The sequence below is a fragment of the Lissotriton helveticus genome, chromosome 3_1 (genome assembly GCF_964261635.1).
Source record: "Lissotriton helveticus chromosome 3_1, aLisHel1.1, whole genome shotgun sequence".
Taxonomy (NCBI): domain Eukaryota; kingdom Metazoa; phylum Chordata; class Amphibia; order Caudata; family Salamandridae; genus Lissotriton; species Lissotriton helveticus.
The window spans coordinates 981,045,776-981,070,270 of NC_136061.1; the positions used below are offsets into that span (position 1 = coordinate 981,045,776).

General features: G+C 51.4%; 1 protein-coding gene across 6 annotated transcripts in view; it reads right to left on the minus strand.

Moving 5' to 3' along the window:
• The window catches only part of PCNT (pericentrin), a 1,333,356-nt gene that overhangs the window by 581,477 nt on the left and 727,384 nt on the right, over window positions 1-24,495 (minus strand). For all 6 annotated transcript variants that reach the window (XM_078681435.1, XM_078681433.1, XM_078681434.1 and 3 more), the window contains 2 exons: window positions 5,429-5,929; window positions 4,228-4,330 (listed from right to left, as the gene is read on the minus strand). In XM_078681435.1, the coding sequence (XP_078537561.1) occupies window positions 4,228-4,330; window positions 5,429-5,929 (604 nt within the window). The remainder of the gene's footprint in view (window positions 1-4,227; window positions 4,331-5,428; window positions 5,930-24,495) is intronic.

Below are 24,495 nucleotides of genomic sequence, written 5' to 3' on the forward strand. Positions count from 1 at the left end.
CCACCTCCAGCGTTGGGCTGGCCTGGCACAGAGGTGTGTTAGCAGCCCTAGGATGAAGCATGACAGCTTGGTGTGAGTGAGGGCAGTTTTACTAATTTGGTGTATTTCCCCATCACTCATCCACCTTTACGCAGTGTTATTATCCCTCTTCTATTTGTGAGATTAAAGCAATTTTGAGAAGCACACACAGGAACAAATGGCAACCGAGGGGCGTGCTGCATACCCCTCAGAGGAGATACACCATGTCTTGAAGCAGTGCATGCGCTGCTTATGCGAGACCTAAAATAAAAACAGTTAAGATATGAAGCACACACTCACGCTGCAGCAATGTTATGGCGACGAGGAACACTGTTTTGAGGTTTAGAAGCAGCAAGGAGCAGCTGTGAAGCGGCTCAAGGAGAGGTCTTATTAGAAACATAAGGACCATGTTAAGGTCCCACTCTAGCATGACCGAGATAGAGGGAGGAAACAAATGCTGTAAACCCTTCAATAAGTGCATAACAACTGGGCACTTAAGCAATAAAGGCGGATCCAGCAACGTGTGCTTCCTTGTGGAGGCGGTAAGCCAAAGAGGGGGTGGGCCTCAATAGAAATCTGGCTCTGTTTTGGTCGAGGTCATAGCAGTGCAAACTCTGAAGCTGAGGGAACCATGGGCACTCTATCCTCCAGCGTTTCTAAAGTCTGCATTGGCATTAAGGCTCCTGGAACCGGCGTACAACATGGCAGCGGAGTCTATGCAGGAGCTGGGGGAGGCCCAGTGGAGTAAACAGATGGTCCAACTGGTGCTGAGGACAAACCCCTTCAGTGCTATCCCAGATGGAGGGCCTTTCGGCTCCTTGAGGCCCATAGGTGTGCCAGAGACTTGGTAAGGATCTGAAGACTTGTAGCATGGCCTCACGGAACTCTTCGATATGCTTTAGTGTCACAGACTGACTCGGAAAGCCTCGTTGAGCTAAAACAAGTTGTAGGATGGAATCTGAGGAAAACAGAGTTCTGGAAAGAGATCAAGTGACATGGGGATGCCCTCACTCATTCTCAGGAAAATGTGGGTGGTGGGAAAGCGCACAGTCCTGCTGCACTTCTTGGTTTGTTCTACGACTTACCCAACAATTTAGAGCGCAACCACCATTAACCTTGGGAAAAGCGCCTATGACTTCTAGAAAAGGAAAAGGTCCAGAACCAACTCTTCAATTTGGACCCGTCTCGCTGCGGAGTCTTCTTGCGCTTGTCGACAGTTTCACCTCATGGTCTCGGATGGTCTTCGGGTTGATTGATGCGCAGTCACCGCAAGCCTTGGACTCGTGGCTGGAGCCCAGGCAAATCATATTAGGACCTGACAGACATTTCTTTGCCACAGTCATAACAGGGCATAAAGAAAGTTACTTGCTTTTGGTGAAGCCTTAACTGGTACAGACTATCTAGCCGCAGATTACGTACCTTAAAATATTCCACAAGGCATGAGATTGGATCTGGAAAAACGTATGCAGTACCTCTGCATGCCAGTAGGCGGAGTTGATCAGCTCCGCATCTGCATGGTGCCTAAATAGGCACCATGCTGACATCAGTTTCATTTGTGACTATGATCACACCAGAAGCGCAAAGTCATGTCAGAAGGATGATCGACAAGTGGGAAAAATCCCCTATGGTCCTACAGGGACATTACATAGAAGAGCCGGTTTGCCGAACGGGGAGGATCGGTAAGGTTCCTGTCAAATAAGGCTTTGCAGAAGGTAAATAAGCTGATAGAGACTTTTATCTGCAGATATCTTACCTTAGGATAGATGCCAAAGGAAAACCTACCAGGAGGGGTGTCTGCCAGCAGGCTCATACCAAAAAGTTCTGAAGGACCGAAAAGGCACAGTGTATTGGGATGCCCATGTAGCAGCCTGACAGATGTCCAGGACAAGGACTTTGATAGCTTACAGAAGTATGATCACAGCCATTGCTTTGATGGCATGAGCCCACTTCTTTTCAGAGCGTAGTGGAGGGTGCAGGATCAGTACAGGATGGTGTACTATAGCCTTCTTGGCACCAGAAATTAACGGGAATAGCAACCACGACCTACTTTTGAAGCCGGCACCCTCTTGATGGATCCTTTGGCCTAAACAGCCTGCACTTCCTGACACAACAGGGTGAGATGGCCCTTCGTCAGCCAATCTGAGGACAGTGGTATGGGCAGGGGGATTCCATGAATGGAAGGGCGTAAGGCAGCGGAACAATTTAAAGCACCCACGTGTAAAAAGTTATGACTTGCCAGTGGGACAGGTGGCGCCTGATCCTGCCTACACCCGAGGAGCAAGGCGATGGTGGAGGGCAGTTGTCCTGTGCACAGGAATGCTTGTGCAGGACTTGGCCCAGGCCCCAAGAAGGACATCAGTGAGGGCTTCATTAGAGGGGAGGAGAGGTTCTGCATGGGACACCCTGGTTGGAAGCACCTCTGTCAAGACATTGGTCTTTACCTCCACCAAGGGCAGTGCAAGGTTCAGGACCTCAGCCACCCATGCACCACCAGGGCAAGGGAAACCCCTTTCTCCGTAGCCACACTGGGAAAGACCAGTCCAGTGTCAGGTGAGGTGCCCAGACCACTCCCCCAGTTCCTCGACCCAGTTATCCTCAGACATGGGTTGCTCATGGGGGTCAGATAACCATAAGGATCCTCCAATCCACCCACAGCATATTTGTCACCAGAACTGTCTAAAAATGAAGACGTGGTCTTGGATTTGGATATTTTGGTGGTTTCGCCAGCTTTGGAAAACTCAGAGGCACGGAGCAGATCCAGATTCAGGCTCCGCAGGGGAAAGTGTGGGTGTGGGGCCTAGACTTGTAACATTGTTCCTGTGCCTCATCCGATGACTTGGACCGGTGTGGTGAAGTCAAAGAATACTTCGACTTCTTGGCCTCCTTTTTTTGGGGCTTAGCCGATAACGTTTTTGACCTTGATGAGAAACAATGGGAATGACTCAGAGCTGGCCTGGGACCTTCCATGAGATCGGGACATGGAGGAGTGCAGAGTTATTCGATATTGAGACCAGGAACTTCAATGCCCGCTCCCTGACTGTTTGGGATTCATTGGGTGGCAGTCTGGGCAGGCTTTGGAGTTGTGTTCCAGCTTCAGGTAAACCAGGTGGGGGGCTGTCACAGACATTTGCCTGCGACAGCCTCCACAGGGTTTGAAACTCACAGGTTTGTTAGGGGGCATCCCTAATGCACAATAGGAGCAAGCTGCTTTAAAAAAAAAAAAAAAAAAGAAGGTTGGTTAAAATTGAGAAAAGGCAGTCAAAAATGACTGAGGTAGCGTTTCCGGATCTGCGCTGATGACATGGAAAGAAAAGACTGATGTCAGCAGGCTGCTGTGGCCCCTATGTACGCACTTCACAAATCACTTCTGGTGTAGACAACGCCTATGAAAAGCTGATCACCTCCACCTACTGGCACGCAGAAGTGCTGCTCAAGATTTTCCGGTTCTGGTCTGACACCTGGGGAATATTCTAAGGAAAGAAATCTACCACTAGAAGTCCTTATCAGGTACCTGACATTTTAGGAGGCGACATTTCCCTTGAACACAACATTTACGGAGGTAAATTGTCTCTAGGAGACAGGAGGTAGCTCTGGATCCGCTTCTGGTGGTGCGGACAAAAGAAACCAGCATCAGACAAAAGGAAGTCGTGCCTATATGGGTCCTGCATATCGTTTCCGGAGCAGAACTGCATCAGTGTGAAGCCGCACACCACCACCTACTGCCAAGCAGAGGTACGACTGAAAAAGTTTTGGAATCCTGGAATATTGAAAAGTTAAGGAGTCTGTGGTTAGAAGACTATCAGAAATATGTGGCATCGCTGCCCATTACTTTATCGCACAACCTCACTAAATATTTCTGAACATAATGAAACACTTTAGCTCATGTTGAACACAGTTTTGCCTCACCGTGCAACAGATCTTTTATCATCTGGCACACATCACAACACATCCAAGCAACAGTTTCCACCGTTCAAAAAAAAGCTCTGAACTCCCAGTCATCAATTAGGGCGGTCACTTTAAATGTCTCAGAGCACTCACTTTAATAAGGGTAACTGTTTACCTAATACAGAGAAATTAATACCATGTGCATAATTGAGACATTAGGTGTTGGCAAACTTGGCCCTAGAAGCCCTCTACCTTTCCAATAAGCTTATATGCCCAGGCTGCTATTTAGTGGTCGCAGTTTAACTTTGACGTCTTGATACTCACTGCTGTCATGTTGGTTGATCACAGCCTCTTGGAGAGAAGATAAAGACCTTAAATCTTCTTGGGAATCAGATGGAGTGTAGCTGAAAGCTGCATCATCATTCGCCTATTGCAAAGGAAAAATTAAGAGTCAGAATTCCATACAACCTGACAATTAAAGCAATGCCCATAAAAGAAACCCATTACTGGCTTGCTGCAAGCAAAGTAGGTGATATATAGGTTGTCACTAAGCATTTCTCAATGCAAACACTGCACCACTTACCTGCAAGTATCACCTAGACTGCATTTATTTTTAATTTGGCAAACTTCTACCAAGTTCTCTGTCAAAGGCAATGATGTCTCAGAAGACGTAACATCTCATGTACCAGATAACATTAGGAAAGGGAGCAATGAGCTGATTCAGTTACATGAAGCACTGAAGCAGATTGGGGGTAAATTAAAATGGTCCAAACACTGACCGTGTTTAACTCTTCATAACTAAGTTGAGCCCTCAAGAGGAGGGAGGCAAATGACCTGTATAAGAATTTAAATCAATACCACACAAGTGGACTGGCACTTTGTGTCGGACCCTCGTGCCTCTAGGAACCTCTACCTCTTAGCAAATTCTAAATCCTGTAAGCCAATTTGTTTATTACTTTTTTTAAATTAGTTTTAAGGATATGATAGACAACTTATTGCCAATAATGTGCAAGGTATATGTATTGCATAACAGTCCACAAATTGTATTATACGTTTTCCATAGCACCAATACACTCACAGGAGCATCACAGTGCATTACACTGGTCACATAACAGTGTCACTATGTTATATTTTGTAGAATGTTAATGAGCACTGAAGGTCACTGCAACACATACAAGCAGTTTTAGCAAATTAGAGATCCTGGTAAGTCTAAGCTGATAGCTCTGAGGCAACAGGATGCAGAATGTAAAGAAATAAACAAATACATAAAAAGCTAACTGTGTTTTAGGTCTGCTGCAACAGCCGAGGCCATTCAAAAACTGCCAAATTGTTATGGCGTAGAATCGAATTCCTGATCCTGCTCTAATCTTTAAAGCACCCAGCTCCCCTGCTCCCCAGAAAGAGACAAAGAAAATGTTATCCATTGCTAAATTCTTCCTAGGACTATAATTATCCCTGTGAAAGATCTACTCAGAAGATGGTTCTTCTGCCTTATATGGGATTCAATATGGGAGTAGCTACTTACAGAGAATGATGGTGTTCGGAAAGCTAGGTCATCTTTGGAAGAGTGGCCTCCATTGGTGAAGAAGCTCTGGTATGCCTCGAGTTCCGATGCATCTCCGTGAACAGCTGATTTAGCAGATGTAATTTCCAGGTCTGTGCTGTGAACTGCACTAATCTCAGAAAAGGGAGTGGCTCTGTGGAAGCTATGACGGTGTTCAATACTGGATTCCTGCTTCCTGACCACTTCTGGAGAGTCCCAAGAACTCATGTCAATTAAGGTGTTTGTGTAGTCTTGACGCACATCTGTAGAGGTATCACTTATATGGTAAAAGCTACCAAAACCACCTTTTGGCGTTTCTCTGAGGTCCTGCATGGTCTGGATTTCCTTTCTCAGGTTGAAGAGTTCTTTATCTCTGTTCGCGATCTCAGACTCCTGCTGAAGCAATGTCTCTTGCAGATGTTTAATCTGAGTCTTCAGGTTCTCAATGTGAGTTACTAAATTAGCCACAGCACCTTGCTCGCCCTAAAACAAAAAAACAATAGCTCAATAACTTAGTTTATCATTGAAGTAGAAAAGTAATAAAGGACATTCATCTTGGCACACGTACTATGTGGGATTTATCTTGGACACCTCTGCACTATCATATACCAGAAACTAGAACGTAAACATATCCTTTCTACTCATTCTACTCCTAAAAATCAAGATTTCTTTTAGATTTGATGGCTCATTCAGTATTTAGTGTATGTTTCACTTACTGGACTGTAACCTTTCCTCCGCAAATCTACTCTGGGGCTTGATCGTAATCCGTCATTTCAACATTTTCTGACTCATCATTAGGTTTAAGCATGTGAAAACATACTCAGTCGTTAACTGGTTTTCCAACCCACTGTGACTTATTAGAGGCCGAATCCAAATTCTCTAATGTACTTTAGGCCGCCTTGAGTGCAAAATATCAGGATGAAACGAGATCTAACATTCGCTACTTTCTAACTTGAAAGCCCGAAGTTCAATATATCGTCAGGCCCAATGTGCTGAAAAGGACTCAAAATATGTAAAATAAAAGAAAATACTAAGTACGAACATGAATGATTTTTAAACAAAAGGCGAAACTTTACCAACAGCTTAAGTAAAGGTTTTGCTCAGATTCCTCTCTGCTGAGTTGAGGACATTATTTTTAATACACTTCACACAAACACTTGAGGAAAAAAAAATTCTACCTCACCTTAAAACTCACAATGACTCTCTCGAAGAATGTAGAACAAAATGTATCAGGCCAGGGCAAAACCAGGATACATTCAGCTGTCAAGGGGTCCTGAACTGCAAGTTGCCTGCACAGTTATACCACAGGTGTCATCATAAAGGTCCTACTGCAGTCAAGATCCTGGGCACCTATTCGCTGATACAGGCGTCATCACAAAGGCCTGCCTTTGTGATGGCATCCTTGAGACAAAACCTACATAAAGTTCAAGCACTCCCCAGGTCCCTTTTTTCTGTAAGTTTTATTGAATATATCAGCTACAAGACATTCGTTATTAGGTAAAACAACCTGTAGTACCTTGTTTAATAGTTATACCCCTCTCTTATCCAAATCCACCACCCTGTTCAACATCATACAATGTAAACTTTAAAGCTCAAAAGCATGAAAATAAACAGCAAATTTGTTCTTCCTAGATTTAAAGAGCAGCCACGCAATGGACGTCACAGAAAAAAATAGACTTCCAGGGCAGTTTGTGGAGTAGTGAAATGTGTTTTACATTCACAGTTTAAACAGTGCAATATCTACTAGATTCATATTTCTATTTCTGATAGATCATGTGTTGATCTTTGAGTATCAGATTACAAACTTCAGACATTTTTCCCCAAATCCTTGACGGCATCGTACTCCTATACACAACGCACCCCAAACTCTTAGCACCCAATTGTTAACTTCAACAACCTGCGGCTTTCTCCACTTTCCTGAATCCCACCCCTGCCTGACTTCTACCAGTAGGTGTGGGATCAACTCTACCCCTTTAAAAATCAGTGGCAAGGTAGGAGTTTCCAACAGAACAATCCAAGGTTATTCATGGAGCAGCAGAGTAACTATTTTCTAACCGCATATACTACCTTCTGCCACTGAATATGTAAACATCTCCCAGTCTTCCCCAAATCCCTGTAGCAGTGCCCCGTTTTTAATGGCTTTAAATTTACAGGGAATAAATCCCACCTGTAGAAAAAAGATGAAGTTTCCGGTATATTTTTCCACATAAGCATTGAACTGAAAACACTTCTGCTTTTATTCAACACCCACTGTCCACAGATACCTAGGATACACAGACGTCTACAGATAGCTGAAATTACAAATGCCCTCTAGGATAAATACAGTTTTTCCAACTGGAAACATTCTCTGGTGACAGCTATTCACTTTATAGGGTCATCAACAAGTGACTGAGCTAAATATCGCACAGCCTCACCCAAATTTGAAGCCCTTTTCTCCAATTTCTGGATAAATAAGTGATAAATACATACATTTTTGAATAGCTGGCAAACTCAGTAATACAATCCAAATTACCATGAATAGGGGTCCAAGTTCAAGAGAAAGCAGCCAGACCCATAAGTTGGATAATGGATAAGAAAATTTGTTTTCAATAAACATAGTGGGCAGTGAAGTCGTTCAACTTTTGGAAGCCACATTATCCATTTCAGGCACCCCCCTCATAAGCAGCGTACTCTAGAAGTTACAACAGCATATACTATCAACCATCAGCCCCTCTGGAAAAAAGGCTGGTATGATCCATATCTAGAGTACAGGACAAGAGCCATTCTAGTCTTTCCGCCATCACTCCAGCCTACCCGCCATCAATTCCAGCCTACCTGCCAATGTGCCATCACTTTAGCCTAGCTTCCTTCACTCCTGCCTTTGGCCTGGCCAAAACGTTAAGGAGATCTAATGATCTAAATAAAATTGTAGTTTATTCTGCTGAACCTGTACCTGCCAGTCTTACTCCCATCATTTACAATGTAAAAATATCATAACCAAATTTCTCACACAAAAAATTGAAAGGATGGTGGTGCACGGAACTTTATACATAGTCACCAACCACTGTGATCAAACCCCAGCTAGAGGATATTAGAAATGGACAATCCTAGCCAATCACTCACTATGATTGGAAAATTCATGGCACCAGAAACTGAGTTTGGCAATATGTCAAACTCCTCTTTTCTTGAAGAGTTGTATTGTTATGGAAAGGCTGTGGAGTCTATTCTGTCCTAGTCTTTTGGCCCAACAAACCTCCCTTTTACCAAACTGAGAGTCACAAATAAGCAACCACAGCATACAGTAACAGTGTACAAGTAATTTCCCACTATTTCCACAATGTCCTCCTTCCAGTTACTCCCTCCAAAAAAGTGATCAAACCAGTAACTTTCACCAAAATTCAAACTGATAGAAAGACATCGATGGCCCCACCATCAAGTACTTAAGTTCACCAAAATAAAAGAGCAGCCGAGTCACTACATTCACAACTCCAGTGAAGGACTGATCCATATAATGTTGCCATTCTTCCAGTCAAAAACTGGACAAACTATCCGGTCCCCATACACAGGTAACAAATCGGAACACATCAACGTCTCTAGCATCTAGAACAGGGCAAATGCTAAAATTTTTACAGTCTCAAACCAATCGCAAACAGCACGTCAATCAGTACAATATAAAAAAAAAAAAACTTCATTACAGCAGGGCAGACACATTTTGTACTTTGACTTCACCTTTGCCCCCTCCTCTCCACCTTCCGTTTGTCCTTTCCTACTGTGTGCCAATGCACTGCTCAAGTTATATGAAACCATTTGCAGGGTTTCATGCAAGTCTTTAATCTCACGCAAACACCAAATGCACATTCTTGAAATTCAGATTATTCCAGTAAAAAATATCTGTCAACCATTTTCTATTATTTTGCATCATCACTGTCTGAAGCCACATTGAGAAGAAAGTGACGAAGACAAACCCAAACTTGCAATTCAAGAGCAAAGGTTTAAATGGGCCCTCAATAGTATTTTTTTTAATATAACGTCTGCCCAGTCACAGGAGTAATTGGAGCCGAAAATGTCCTTCACATCTATCACATCTCCCACTCAAGGTAAAATCCCTGCTGAGCCTGTTCTACTGGAAATCCATTGCAGTGACGAGAAATATTCTTTTTGACGCCTGGTCAAAAATATTCATGAATTTTACGAACCTATTCCAGACGATTCCACCTAATGCACAAGTTACTACTTGTGTAACGATATCTCTGTAAGAGACATTAGTTAGTATTAGATTCCTTACCTTAGAATATCCCCAGGCATCAGACTGGATCCGGAATTTTTTGCGTAACATTAGTTAGTATTAGATTCCTTACCTTAGAATATCCCCAGGCGTCAGACTGGATCCGGACATTTTTGAGTAGCAGTACCCTTGCGCGTCGGTAGGCGCCGTCTGCGGCTCCGCGTCCGTCGTCGGCGCCGTGATGACGTCGTCGGAGTACTTAGACGCCGCCTCCGCGTGCTGACGTCAGTTCTTAGACACAGCTTTTCCGCGCCAGAAACGCAGAGCCATGTTAAAAACCAACACTGGTGCCATTGAAACTAGGGCCCTGAAAGGGGTAACCCTAACCCTAGATATTGGTTAGCAGAACGGGGAGGATGGGTGGGTCGGTAAGGGATCTAATACTAACTAATGTCTCTTACAGATATATCGTTACACAAGTAGTAACTTGTGGATCTGAAAGAGACACGTTAGTATTAGATTCCTTACCTTAGAATAGATACCCCAGCAATACCAACCCCGGTGGTGGGTCTGCGAACCAATAATCACACCAGAAAGTCCTGGAGGACGGAACGGCCAAAGAAGCCATCCCTCCGGACTTGGCTGTCCAGGCAGTAGTGTCTTGCAAACGTGTGCAGCGATGCCCACGTAGCTGCCTGACAGATGTCTTGTAAGGGCACACCCCTGCCCAGGGCAGTGGTAGCTGCCGTTGCTCGGGTAGAATGAGCCCGCAGTCCAACCGGGGGCTCCTTCCTAGCCAAGGAGTAGCATGCCTGGATACACAGGATGATCCACCGGGAGATGGTCCTCTTGTGCACCGCTTTCCCCTTCTTAGCGCCCACGTAACCAACAAAGAGTTGGTCATCCACCCAGAACTGGCGTGTGCGATTCAAGTAGAATGAGAGCGCACGTTTTGGGTCCAGACGGTGGAGCCGCTCTTCCTCTTTGGAGGGATGCGGTGGCGAAAGAAGGTTGACAAGGTGACAGACTGCCCGATGTGGAATGCCGTGACAACCTTGGGCAGGAAAGAAGGTTTGGTACGCAGCACCACTTTGTCCGGATGGACAGAAAGGAAAGGTGGAGTACAAGAAAGGGCCTGGAGCTCACTCACTCTCCTGGCAGAGGTGATGGCAACCAGAAAAGCAGTCTTCAAAGTCAGAAGGCGAAGAGGACAGTTGTGAAGTGGCTCAAAGGGAGCACACATCAGAAACGTAAGAACCAGGTTCAAGTCCCACTGAGGCATCACAAACGGAACAGGAGGAAACGTGTGTGTGATGCACTTAAGAAATCTATTTACAATAGGGGACTTGAATAAAGAAGGTGGATCAGGCAGCCTGAGAAAGGCTGAAAGGGCAGAAAGGTAGCCCTTGATAGTGCCCAGAGCAGAGCCCTGCTGGGCAAGAGAAAGAAGGAAGAGAAGGACTTCAGGAAGAGGGGCATTGAGGGGATCCACAGCCTTTGCTGTGCACCATGCCACAAATCTGTTCCACCTGCAGGCGTATACCGACTTCGTGGAGGGACGCCCGGCTGCCAGAATGATGTTACAAACTTCAGGAGGCAAGTCAAATGGCCTCAACTGTCGCCGCTCAATCTCCAAGCAAGGAGGTGGAGACTGGACAGTTTCGGGTGGAGGACCGTCCCCTGCTGCTGCGACAGAAGGTCCACCTGAAGAGGCAGACGAACCGGGGGAGAGACTGACAGACTGAGTAGCTCTGGATACCAGTACCTTCTCGCCCAGTCCAGAGCCACAAGGATGACTTGGGCCCGGTTGCGCTTGATCTTCTTCAGCACTCTGGGAAGAAGTGGTATAGGCGGAAAGGCGTACAACAGACCGCAACTCCACTCGCGACGAAAAGCGTCTCCGAGCGAGTGCCGCCTTGGAAATTCCAACGCGCAGAACTGATGACATTGCGCGTTCTCTTCGGTGGCGAATAGATCTAACCAAGGCTCTCCCCATCGCTGAAAGAGGCCTTGCGCCACGTCCGAGTTCAGACGCCATTCGTGATCCATCATGCACCGACGGCTGAGCTCGTCCGCCCTGGCGTTCAGAGAACCTGCCAGGTGTTGAGCCACCAGGGTCACGCCCTGGCATTCCAGCCATTGCCAAAGGCGAAGAGCCTCTTGACAAAGGGTCCACGACCCCACCCCGCCTTGTTTGTTGCAGTACCACATGGCGGTGGTGTTGTCCGTGAACACCTGCACTACACTCCCCCGGACAGAGGGGAGGAATGCCTTCAGTGCCAGACGAATCGCCCGGAGCTCCAACAGGTTGATGTGGAGCCGGGCCTCCGCCGGAGACCAGAGACCTCTGATCTCCGCCTCTTCCATGTGGCCTCCCCAGCCCTGGAGGGACGCGTCCGTCACAACTACGTGCTCCGCTTGGGGAAGGGAGAGGGATCTGCCGCTGACCCAATCGCGGTCCGTAAGCCACCACTGCAGCTGTCTCGCAGTGCCCTCCGAGATCAGGACGTGGTCGGATAGGTTGCCCTGATGCTGGGCCCACAAACTTCAGATCCCACTGCAGAGCCCGCATCCGCCACCTGGCGTGATGCACCAGCAGGATGCAGGAGGCCATCAGCCCCAGAAGCCGCAGAGTCAACCTGACCGAAACCCGGGATAACGGTTGAAAGATGGGAATCAGAGCCTGAATATCCCGGACCAGCTGTTCGGGTGGAGAAACCCGAAACTGCGCCGAGTCCAGAACCGCTCCGATGAAGAGGAGCTTCTGAGAGGGGCACAGGTGTGACTTCGGCACATTGATGGAGAACCCCAGCTGGTGCAGGAGGTGTGCCGTAGTCTGGAGGTGGCTGACGACTGTCTGGGGCGAGCCCGCCTTCACCAGTCGTCGAGGTAGGGGAAGACTGAAACCCCTAACCTGCGCAGATGAGCTGCGACCACCGCCATCACCTTCGTGAACACCCGTGGGGCGCTGGTAAGGCCGAAGGGGAGCACGGTAAACTGAAAGTGCTCGTGGCCAACCATGAACCGCAGGTAGCGCCGGTGGGCAGGCAGGACGGGGATATGAAAATAAGCGTCCTGCAAGTCCAACGCTACCATCAAGTCTCCTGGGTCCAGGGCAGCTAAGACCTGAGCCAGTGTCAGCATCTTGAACTTCTCCTTCCGGAGGAAGCCGTTGACGTTCCTTAGGTCCAAGATAGGGCGTAGGCCCCCTTTGCCCTTCTTGGGTACCAGAAAGTAGTGGGAGTAGCAACCACACCCTACTTCTGGCCCAGGAACGCGCTCGATGGCCCCCTTGGCCAAGAGGGCCGTAACTTCCTCCTGCAGAAGTCGCAAATGATCCCCCGATACACGGTGGTTCTGCGGTGGCATGGCTGGAGGAGTCGCCTCGAAGGGGAGGGAGTAGCCCCTTCGGACGATTTGCAGCACCCACCTGTCCGATGTGATAGTGCGCCAGTGGAGGTGGTGATGGCGAACCCTGCCCCCCACTGGCGTCACATGGGCCTGAAAGCACGGACTAGGAGGGTTTTGAGGTGAATGCTGCGGGGGAAGGTGTGGACTGACTTCGCCGTTGCCCCCGACCGGCGGTTCCCACGGCCGCCACCGCGTTGGGTATTGCCCTGCGGAGCGTGGCTGGCGGCGCGTGTGGGCGCACCCCTTCCGTGGCCACGAAAGGAGTGAAAAGCAGCCGATTGCTGGCACGAGCCCGAGAGGCCCAAGGACTTGGCCGTAGCCCTGGAGTCCTTAAAGCACTCAAGCGCATGGTCTGCTTTGTCGCCAAAGAGGCGACGGCCATCGAACGGCATGTCCATGAGTGTGTTCTGGACATCTGCCGAAAAGTTGGCGGACCTCAGCCACGCGTGGCGTCTGACCGCCACCGTCGTTGCCATCGCTCTATCTAGCGAGTCGGTGGTATCCAGCCCACACCTGATGGAATATTTAGCTGCATCCCGGCCCTCCGCAAGGGCTTGGCCGAGTTTGGCCCGTACCTCCAACGGACACTCTGGCAGCACCTCCGCGACCTTATCCCACACAGAGTGGGTGTAACGTCCCAAGAGGCAGGCGGTGTTGGAAGACCGCAGGCCCAGACTAAGGGATGAGAAGATCTTTTTCCCATACTGGTCATACCTCTTGGATTCCCTGTCCGGCGGGGCCGACGGGAATGCGGTCTGGGAATTGGAGGCCTGGATGACCAGGCTCTCGGGGGTTAGGGTTGGTGGCCAGGAAACATGGGTCGCCCGGGGCTGGGCGGTGGCGTCTGGCCACGTTCCTATCTACGGGTGAACCCGTAGCGGGCTTGGACCAAGTGCCCAGAAGAACGTCTGTCAAGGCCTCATTAAAGGGCAGCAGAGGCTCGGCCGAGCTTGACTGCGGTTTAAGGACCTCAGTGAGGAGATTAGTCCTCACGGCCGTGACGGGGAACTCAAGGCCCAAGGCCTTGGCAGCCCTCATCAGCACCACACTGTAGGTTGCCCCCTCCTCCGTAGCCACGGTAGTGGGGGGGGGGGGGGGGGGAGACAAAACCAGTGTCTGGAGAGGTGTCCAGGCCACTGGTCTCCCCAAGGTCTCCTGTCCAGTCCTCATGAGACTGACACTCTCTGGTCAGAGGGTCCTCAGACCCCTCCCAGTCCTCTTCAGCACCCATCTCCTGAAACTCAGGGTCCTCAACCAATGGGGCCAGTTCATAGAAGTTAAACTCTCCAAACGGCGTCTGGAGCGGCGCCCATTGGGGCCGTCCCGACGCCGGAACAGGAACGAAGGTAGGACCGGGGACGGCGCCACCCGAGGACGGCGCCGGAGGCGACACCTGAGGGTCCGACGCCGGGGAGGTCGTAAGGTCCACCGGCGACGAACCAGATCCCGAAGGAGGTCCAGCGGCGTCCCGCGGCGCCGGGCCCGAAGGCACCGGCGGCGCCAGAACAACTGAACCCCTCGGCGCCGGCGGGATAGCGGGAACCTGCGGCGCCGCTTTTTCCAGATCTGCACTTGCTGGCGCGGAAAAAATAAGAACTGACGTCAGCACGCGGAGGCGGCGTCTAAGTACTCCGACGACGACGTCATCACGGCGCCCACGACGCCGACGACGGACACGGAGCCGCAGACGACGCCTACAGACGCGCAAGGGTACTGCTAGATGCCATAGCCAAGCGGAAGGAGGGTCTGCAAGAGGACCCCACCCGCCTGGTCATAACAGAGGGTCCCACAGGGGTCTGGACCCAAGACAGGACAAGGAGCCCCGTTCCCCCAGGCAAGGGGAACCCACGCCAGCAGAAGACCACCAACCCCAAAGGGGATGCAGAAAAAAGAAAAGAAGAGGTAGCCTTCCTTCGCTCAGTAAGGGAAGCAAGGCAAAGCGAAAGGAGGCCAAGCACCCCACGCCCATACAAGGCAACAAACCTCCGCCCAAGGCCAAGGCCAGGAAGAGGGGCACCGGAGGACAAGAGTAACCTAGAGACTCCAAGGAGAAGAGGCAGACCAAAGGCAATACCAGACAGAACTGCGCCGCCAGCAATAAACAGGCGGAAGCCGAAAAGGGTAACTCAAGGTCACTCAGGAAGAACCGTCCAACGCCCCGCAGGAACGGACTGCGCCCGCAAGAGTGACAAGAAGTCAGGGATCAACCCCTCCCACAGAGAGAAGAGGTAGAACCGGGTGCAAGGCCAACTGGAAATTGCAGACAAGGCAGGATGACAGTCCCACTAAAGCCCCAAGAAGGCACAACAGTGCAGAGAAAACAACAGGTCGGCACCGGCAAGCTCCGCCAGATGACGAGGACACCACAGAACGAAGCACTCAGAGCAAGCCATACTCCAGTCGAAGACAGAGCAGGAAGGCGAAGAAGAGTCCAGACACGCCCCAGGGAGGAGACCGCACACACGGCCCAAAAAGAAGTGGGACCGGACAGGACCATGACGCCAGGCCACGGACAGCAGGCCAGACCAGGCAAACAGCGCAGCGGCCCCAGAGAAGAACACCCTGGGGCGGAACTCAAGCTAGTCCAAGCCATCAGCAAGAAGATTGCATCTGCAATATACTTTAACGCCACGGAGAGCAGAAGCCCGCAGGTGACCACAGCTCCCCAGCACATAACAGGGCTATATAACAGCCACCATTACCCCACATAGGGCAGGTCATGTCCCAAAACATGGGAACATTTTAGGAAAAAACTTCCGCAGGAGAGGACAATAGAAAAGATCTGCGGCAAAAACCCAGCAGAAGGCTTATCAAGCAACCAGAGAGGAAAAACACAGAAGGCCCAATCTCAGGGCCAGCATAGCGTAGAAAACCCAAGGCAAAAACACAGTCAAGAAGGGCTGGCCAGCAGCCAACAGAACCACAGTCCCTACAAAGAGGACTCGAGTGGCCACAAAGCACATAGAACAGACAACCGGGGCGACCCGCCCCAATGGAAGAACACCTCCAAGAACCAGATCAACTCGCAGCTCACTGTGGGAGAGGAGGAGGACGAAGCCCTGCCAAGAACCTCTGGATGGCCGAGTCCGCAGGGGCATGGAACAAAAGAGCACCATCGAAGGGAAGGTCCACCAACCGTTCTCAAACGTTCTCCGGGAACACACTGTCCCGAAGCCAGGCATGGCGATAAAGGGCAACCGAGGAAGCCATGGCACGACCCAGCACCTCTGAGATGTCCAAAGCGAAGCGAAGAATAAACACCGCCAGCTCCCGGCCATCCAACACATGGTGCCTCAAATCAACTTTGACACCCTCTGTGAAGCAGTAGACATAAGTCCCACAAACAAGAAGTGGCCCTAGCCAAAACACACAGCGTATTAAGGACCCGCAGAGCCGCACTGGTCGAGGCGAACATATTGGGCCCCCAGGAGTCCAGCCAGCGGGCCTCCTGTGACGGGGCAGACAACAGCGGCGGCAGAGAAGGCAAGTCAGTCTGCAAAAGGGGGTCTCTGGTAGAGGGGTGAAGAGAAGGACACACCGGATCACGCGGCACCGGATGATGGCAGTGCAGAAGGTGTAGGGGCACTGGGTCCTCCGTGGCGGGATGGCCCCAAGTCCCCAATAGAGAGGAATGGAGTGAACCCTCAAAGGGAAGCAACAGCTCCCTGTCACCAGTGCCCTGTTGGAGAACCTCCAGAAGATGATCCGCGGGGAAATGGGAAGCTGGGTCACCCATGCGCAGAATTCCCACAGTTGTGGAAACAGCACAAGAGAAATTCGTACCCGCCTCCGTAGAGCCCCGCGGAGGGGAAAGCAGCTCCTCGTTAGGCGACGGCTGCAAGCTAAGGCGGTCATCCCCCAAGCCAACCGGAGGAGGGAAGGGCCAGGTCCAGAAAGAAGGAAGAGGGACCGAGGAGTGGGGAGTGTGGAACTTGCGGCTCCTCTGGCAAAGACCAGGGCCACGGAGACGGCGAGGAGCCGCCGTTAGAAGATGTCGGGGAAAAAGTCACGACGTGGCAGCCCGCTTCCGGCGAGGATGACACCAGCAAACGCCGAACCTCTGGTAAAGAGGTAAAGGACCCGACGTCGGCCTGGCGCCGTAGAGTGCGCAATCTGAGGCAGGACATAGTCGTCATCTGGCGCCGGGGCGGCCTCTGACAGGGCACACAGTGCAGGAGACCAGGGCAGGGCCGGGGCGGCCTCTGACAGGGCACACAGTGCAGGAGACCAGGGCAGGGCCGGGGCCGCGAAGGAGCAGCGCAGGAAAGGCGCCGACCTGACCTCCGACGAGGTGGCCGCCTGCGTGGAGGGATGAGAGGGACCCGGGGAGACGAGGAGTCCCCCGCCAGCCTTGACCCCTGACTGGGCGAGAGGGACCCCCCGCCGACCCCTGTGGCGCCGCCAGGGACAGCAGCCTCCAGAGCCGAAACAGCGTCACCTTGGACAAGACCGCTGCCTGTCCAGAGGACCGAGAGGGGTCCAGGGGTGCGTCCCGAGCCCCGGCGACCTCCCGCGACACCACAGGGACTCCCGCGGGAGTTAGCGGCGAAGCAGAGGCGCCGTGGTCCAAAGGATGAAACCCGAAGCGCCGCACCCCAACGGCACCACATCCTCCGACCTGGATCCGAGCCAGTCAGCGACGACACAGAGGGCCCCGCACACTGCAAGGGATCCGCTGACGTCCCAGGAGGGGAAGGAGGAGGGTGAGAAGCCAGCGAGGCTTGCAAAGCCACTGCATATGTCTCCATCTGGGCGCTAGTCATCTCCACACCGGGAAACGGCGGATATGGGGACGACACCCAGGGCCGCACCACCCACGGAAGCCCATGCCCCCGACAGGCCGGAAACCGACCCTCGGGGACAAACTGCGACACTTACCGACAGGCGTGCAACGCTCTTGCGACCTGGGGGAAGGACGCTGTCGACGAGGGAGGCAGCAGGTTTGAGAACCCTCCGCAGGGCCTGGGCGAGATGACAACACCGACCTGGACATGCAAGCAGAGAGTAGTTTCATTCGACGCTCCCGCCGGGACTTCGGATTAATCTGCTGGCAGGCCTCACAATCCGTGGAGTCGTGGTGTTCCCCCAAACTCCAGATGCAGATGGGGTGAGGATCCTTTGCCGACATCAGGTCTCCACAAGACGAGCACGTTTTAAAGCCCGAAGGCATTCGTACACTGTTCCCCCACACACGCAATAGCGAAAGGGAAAAGCCTAAACAGACCCAGAGCACGATCCGGATTCGCCCTGCATGCGGAAAAGAAAAAAAACAGACTTAGGCGCGCAGGGGTGGGACTTATGTGACCTCGCTGACGTCACCTTCGCGGATAACGCCTGGGCTGAGTCGAGTGATGCCGTCCCCCCGGCGCGCAGGTATGCTGGGCAAAAATGTTTCCGGATCCAGTCTCACGCCTGGGGATAATTCTATGTGAAGGAATCTGCGGCTAGTAGTCTATCAGATAGGGAAGACCTTAACCCTAGAATTCAGTTCGTAGAACGGGGAGGATGGGTGGGGCAGTAAGGAATCTATCACTACTGATGTTTCTTACAGTTATATCGTTACCAAAGGTAAGCAACTTGTTCATCTGAAAGAAACACATAGTGCTAGATTCCTTACCTCAGAATAGATACCCCAGCATTACCGACCCCGGTGGCGGGTCTGCGAACCAAGATCACACCAGGAAGTCCCGGAGAACAGAACAAAGCCATCTCTCCGGACTTGGCTGTCCAGACAATAGTGCTTAGTTCAAGTGTGCAGCGAGGCCCACGTAACTGCGTGACAGATGTGCTGTAAGGGGACACCACATCCCAATGCTTTAGTGGCAGCGGTCGCCCTGGTGGAATGGGCGCGCAGCCCAAACGGAGGCTCCTTTTTAGCCAGAGAATAACAGACTTTAATACACAAGACAACCCATCTGGAGATAGTCCGCTAGTGTACGGCCCGACCTTTCTTGGTGCCAACGTAGACAACAAAGAGTTGGTCATCCACCCGGAACTGTTGTGTGCGGTTCAAGTAAAACGAGAGCGCACGTTTTGGGTCCAAACGGTGGAGCCTCTGTTCCTCTCTAGAAGGATGCGGAGGAAGAAAGAAGGTGGGCAAAGTGATGGTCTACCCAATGTGAAAGGCAGTGACAACCTTTGGCAGAAAGGATGGGCGGGTTCTGAGCACAATCTTGTCCGGATGGACAGATAGAAAGCAGGTTTACAAGAAACAGCCTGGAGCTCACGCACTCTCCTGGCATAAGTGATGGCAACCAGTAAAGGAGTCTTCAGAGTTAACAAACGAAGAGGACAGTTATGAAGAGGCTCAAAGGGAGTGCACATCAAGTATGTAAGACCCAGGTTCAAGTCCCACTGTGGCATTACAAAGGGTATAGGAGGGAAAAGATGAGTAATGCCTTTGAGGAATCTATTTCCAACAGGGAACTTGAAAAGAGAGGGCTGATCAGGGAGCCTGAGAAAGGCCGAAATAGCAGAAAGATAGCCCTTGATGGTGCCCTGAGCAGGGCCCTGCTGGGCCAAAGAAAGAAGCCACAGAAGAACTTCAAAAAGAGGGGCAGAAAGGGGATCCACAGCCTTTGCTGTGCACCATGCCACAAATTTGTTCCACCTGCAGTCGTATACCAACTTAGTGGAGGGACGCCTGGCTGCCATAATGACATCACAGTCTTCAGGAGGCACCTCAAAAGGAATCAACTGCCGCCGCTCAATCTCCACACAAAGAGGAATCAGGAGCCACTCTGGCACATTGATGGAGAACCCCAGCAAATGCAGGTCGGCAGTAGTCTGGAGGTGGGAGACTACTGTCTGGGGTGAGCCCGCCTTCAACAGCCAGTCGTCGAGATAGGGGGAAGACTGGAACCCCTGATCTGCGCAGATGAGCTGCGACCACCATCATCACTTTCGTGAACACCCGAGGGGCGCTGGTAAGCCAAATGGGAGCACAGTAAACTGAAAGTGCCCGTGGCCTACCGAGAACCGCAAGTAACGCCGGTGGCCCGGCAGGATGGGAATGTGGAAATGTGTGTCCTGCAAGTCCAAAGCTACCATCCAGTCTCCCGGGTCGAAAGCAGACCAGACCTGAGCTAGAGCTAGCATCTTGAACTTCTCCTTCCGGGGGAAGCGATTGACGTCCCCGAGGTCCAAGATAGGATGCAGGCCCTTGCCTTCTTGGGCACCAGAAAGTAGTGGGAATAACAACCATGTCCTAGTTCTGACGCAGGAACGCGCTCGATGGTCCCCTTGGCCAAGAGGGCCATGACTTGCTGTTGAAGAAGTGCCAAATGATTACCGACATGCAGTGGTACTCGAGTGGCATGGCTGGAGGGGTAGTCTCGAAGTGGAGGAAGCAGCCCCTTCGGACTATTTGTAAAACCCACCTGTCCGAGGTGATGGTGTGCCAGTGGGGGAGGTGATGGCGAATCCTGCCACACACTGGCATTTGATGGGCCTTAAAGATCGGACTAGGAAGGTTTTGGGGCAGAGGTGGCCAGGGTGGAAGTGGACTGACCTTACTGCTGGCCCACGGAGACAGCTGCGGCCTGTGGCTCTGAAGCGAATGTGTTGGGGCGCCCCTTGCGTGGCCATGAAAAGAGAGAAAAGCAGAAGGCGCAGGAGGGCGAGTGGCGGAGAGGCCCATAGACTTGGCCGTAGCCCGCGAGTCCTTAAAGAGTGTATTAAATTACTTCTCTGCTGTTCTCCACTTAATAGAATGTCCATGACATTACATATCCCACCCTCGTCGCAAAGTTGTGGTAAACGAAGATACACAGCCCAGCTGTATAGTTAAATAATCCTTTATTGTAGCTTTCTTCTAGGATAGACGAGTAGGAGAAGATAGGAAGGTCAGATGTAGCCCCACTAGGAGCAAGCTCCAAGCAGCTCAGCCTGAGTTGACCAACTGACACTCTGAGCCAGAGAGACGCCCAGGCATTCTATGATGTCAGGGTACATCTACTTAATGGAGAACAGTAGAGAAGTCATTTACTACAAAGAGCTCCAACGCACTATCTGCCTTGTTGCCAAAAAGGCGAATGACATCGAAGGGCATGTCCATCAGGGTGTTCTGGACATCGCCCAAAAAGGCAGTAGACCTCAGCGAGGTGTGGGGGCGGAGCGCCTCTGTCGTGGAAATCGCTCTGCCCATCGAGTCGGCGGTGTCAAGGCACATCGTATTGTGAACTTGGTTGCATCTCTACCCTGAAAAATGGCCTGAGAGAGCACTGTCCACCCCTCCTCCGGAAACTGAGGCATCACTTGCGCCACCATTTCCCACACAGAGTTGTAATAACGCACCATGAGGCATGCGGTGCTCACAAAACGCAGCCCGGAACAGGCGGAAGAAAAAACTCTTCTTCCCAAATTGTTCCAGTCTCTTGGAAGCCCTGTCCAGGGGTGCGGTAGGGAATGCGCTCTGGCATGTTGAGGCTTGGACAACCAAGCTCACAGGGGTGGGGTGTTGGGAGAGGAATATGGGGCCACCCAGGGCAGGGCGATTAAAGTGCAGCAGTGGCTCCGCAGAGGTAGCCGCCGGCTGACGCACTTCTGTCAGGAGGTTAGTCCTGACAGCCACTGTAGGGAGTTGGAGGTGGAGGGCCTCCGCCACCCTACGCAACACCACTGCATAGCTTGCACCATCCTCCATAGCCACGGTAGGAGGAGTGAGCATGCCAAGGTTAGGAGAGGAGTCCAGACCACTGGCATCCCCCAGTTCCTCTGCCCAGTCCGGGTCATACTTGTACTGAGCTGTGAGAGGGTGCTCGGACCCTTCCCAGTCTTCACCGTCCTCCGAAGGCTGATGTACAGGCCTAAAATAAGGAGGCTGGACATAGGGGTAGAAAGGCCCCATCTGCGTCGGGATCAGCGTCGAGCGAGGCTGTGCCGGCTCCATGTCCACCTCAGGGTTGAGACCGGGGGCAACGTCGTCCGGTGCCATCGGAGTTAGTGCCAGTGTGGTGGACGTCGGTGGAGGTTTAACTAGGTCAACCGGAGTCGACCGGGATTCAGGCCTTGATCCTTGGGGGCCCTGCGGAGCCAGGCCGGAGACGCTGACAGTGAATGGTGAGGACCCTCAGTGGGGCCGGCGGGCCCGATGGTGCGCCAGCGCGGCCAGAGGGCTCAAAGAGGCGTGCCATAGCTGACAAATTCCCGCAGCCGGGCCGGAGTCGCTGACGGACCCGGGAAGGGCGGGTAGGCGGACAGCGACACAGTAGGCTCCGCCGGACCCGCTTGGGAGGCACCACCTACACCTTCAGCCACGACGGGCAAGGGGAAGTCGTTGAGAGATGACGCTTCGTCTTGTCTGACCCAGAGTGTGAAGACTTCAATACGGACGAACGATGGTGATGGCTTCGCGACCGGTCCCGCGACCTCCCACGGGACCGGGAACTTGAGCGGCGCAGACCCGACTGCCGGACTTCAAGCAAATTTCGGGACCGCTCCCACAAAGTCTTGGGCGCCATGGCCTGGCAGTCTAGGCACGACTTGGGGTCGAAGTCACGCCCCAGGTAGTCGAGATACACACGGTGCGGGTACGTCACCGACATCTTCCGATGACAGTCCCCGCAAGACTTGAGACAGGGCATCCCTACGACACCAGGAGCGATCGACTCGAAAAAATAGAGACGAAAAAGCATTAAAATGACTGGGGGTACCGCTCTATCCGGATCAGCGCGCGAGGGCGGCGTCTAAGTAGCTGACGCGATGTCATCACGGCGACCACAACGCCAACGACGGACGCCGAGCTGCACGACGCCACCTTCCGACACGCAGGGGTACTCCTGATGAAAACTTTTCAGATCCAGTCTAACTCCTGGGGTAATTCTAAGGTAAGGAATCTATCACTATGTGTTTCCTTCAGATATTGTCAATAATGCCGCACTCTAAGTCCGTTAACAGAAGGAAGCTGTTCACAGTTATTTGGTATTGAGGCATCCTCTTCTGCAGCTAAAAGCATGTTTCGGTCTCATCTATGCCTCAACAAAGCGGTGCTGAGACAATGAACTTCTGTCAGGAAAATTTGACATTTACCAAGTTTCATTTTAAGATCCTTGCCATGAAAGAATTTGACTTCATCATCTTTGTACAATTTGAACATGGAACTTTTAAAATCAGAAGTAGAAAGGCACAGTCAAAACTGCATTGTAAAAATCTGGCACAAACCCCACAAAGTTGCAAAAGTGGTGGGTGCCATCAGTTCCAAAAGCAACTTAATGCAATAAGCAGAGCTGAGAACACACCTTTGCTCCAATGAGCATGCCTCAAACCACACTAATATTTGGTAAAGAAAGTGCAATGAAGACAATGGTCACATTAAGCCTAAATATGTCAATGTGAATACCTAAATTGTGATCCTAGTCCTTGTGAGAAGTTGGCCTGGTATATGGTGTTCACTATTCTAGTGAGCACCTTGCACCAGTCCAAACAACCCTTATGGTGATGGCTGTAAAGTCAACCTTATAGGCCAGCTATCCTAGTGGTAGCATGGACAGAGCAGTCTTAGGCTAAACTCAAGAGGGCATGTGAAGCCAGCTGTTCTACCATATGCAATCCCCTTAATACCATGTGAAAGGACACCACACAGGTTGTATATCAAAATATATATGTATTTATTTCTAACACAATCCTCTGAACTCTTTATGAGGTCAGAGGCACAAGCACATAACAAGATACTTAATTATAATACAATAAGTTGCACAAAATACAGTAATGCCCTAGGGGCACGTAAAACCATATACTAAAATAGTGGTATAAGAACCACGTCACGAACAAAGGATAGGCCTAGGGCATCGCTGGGGCTACACTGTACTACCGAAGGATAGGAAGTAGGAGGCCCTCGGGATGCGTGTGCAGTGTCTTTACACACACGCGAGTTACCATAGAGTTAGAATGGGAACGAAAGAATTAGAAAGTAGTTCTTTTAGGGCACTTCCGACTGGACTAGGAATAAACTACGTGAAACTAGGACACTAGGATAGTCAATCTTCACAGGAGCACCGAAGTACTCGCGTTACCTCACCCACAGGAAGCGGGTGCATAGGTCCCAAAGTGTGTCGGGTTTCGTCATTGATTCCTATGGAGCCTTGGAGAAAGATGCTGCAGGCGAGCAGGAGAGGAGTGTCCGGTTGGATCCAAGGGCGGATCGAGGATGAAGAGTACCTGAAAGCAGAGGGGACAGAGTCTGGGTCACTAGCCAGTGACCAGGAAGGGACCAGGCGATGTCAGGATGCAATCAGGTGATGTTGTGAAGCTTGTCTCTGCAGCCACGTGGACCAGGAGGTGTCGACGATGACCAGGAGCTGGGCACGGACTGTCCCACGAAGGATCTCGCTGTTGGCGGTGTCGGCTTCCGGATTGGAGTCAACAAACCTTGGCAAAGGCAACCCACGCAGGATTCGAAGAAGGCTTCTGGTTCAGACCAGCAAGGTCTGAGGGG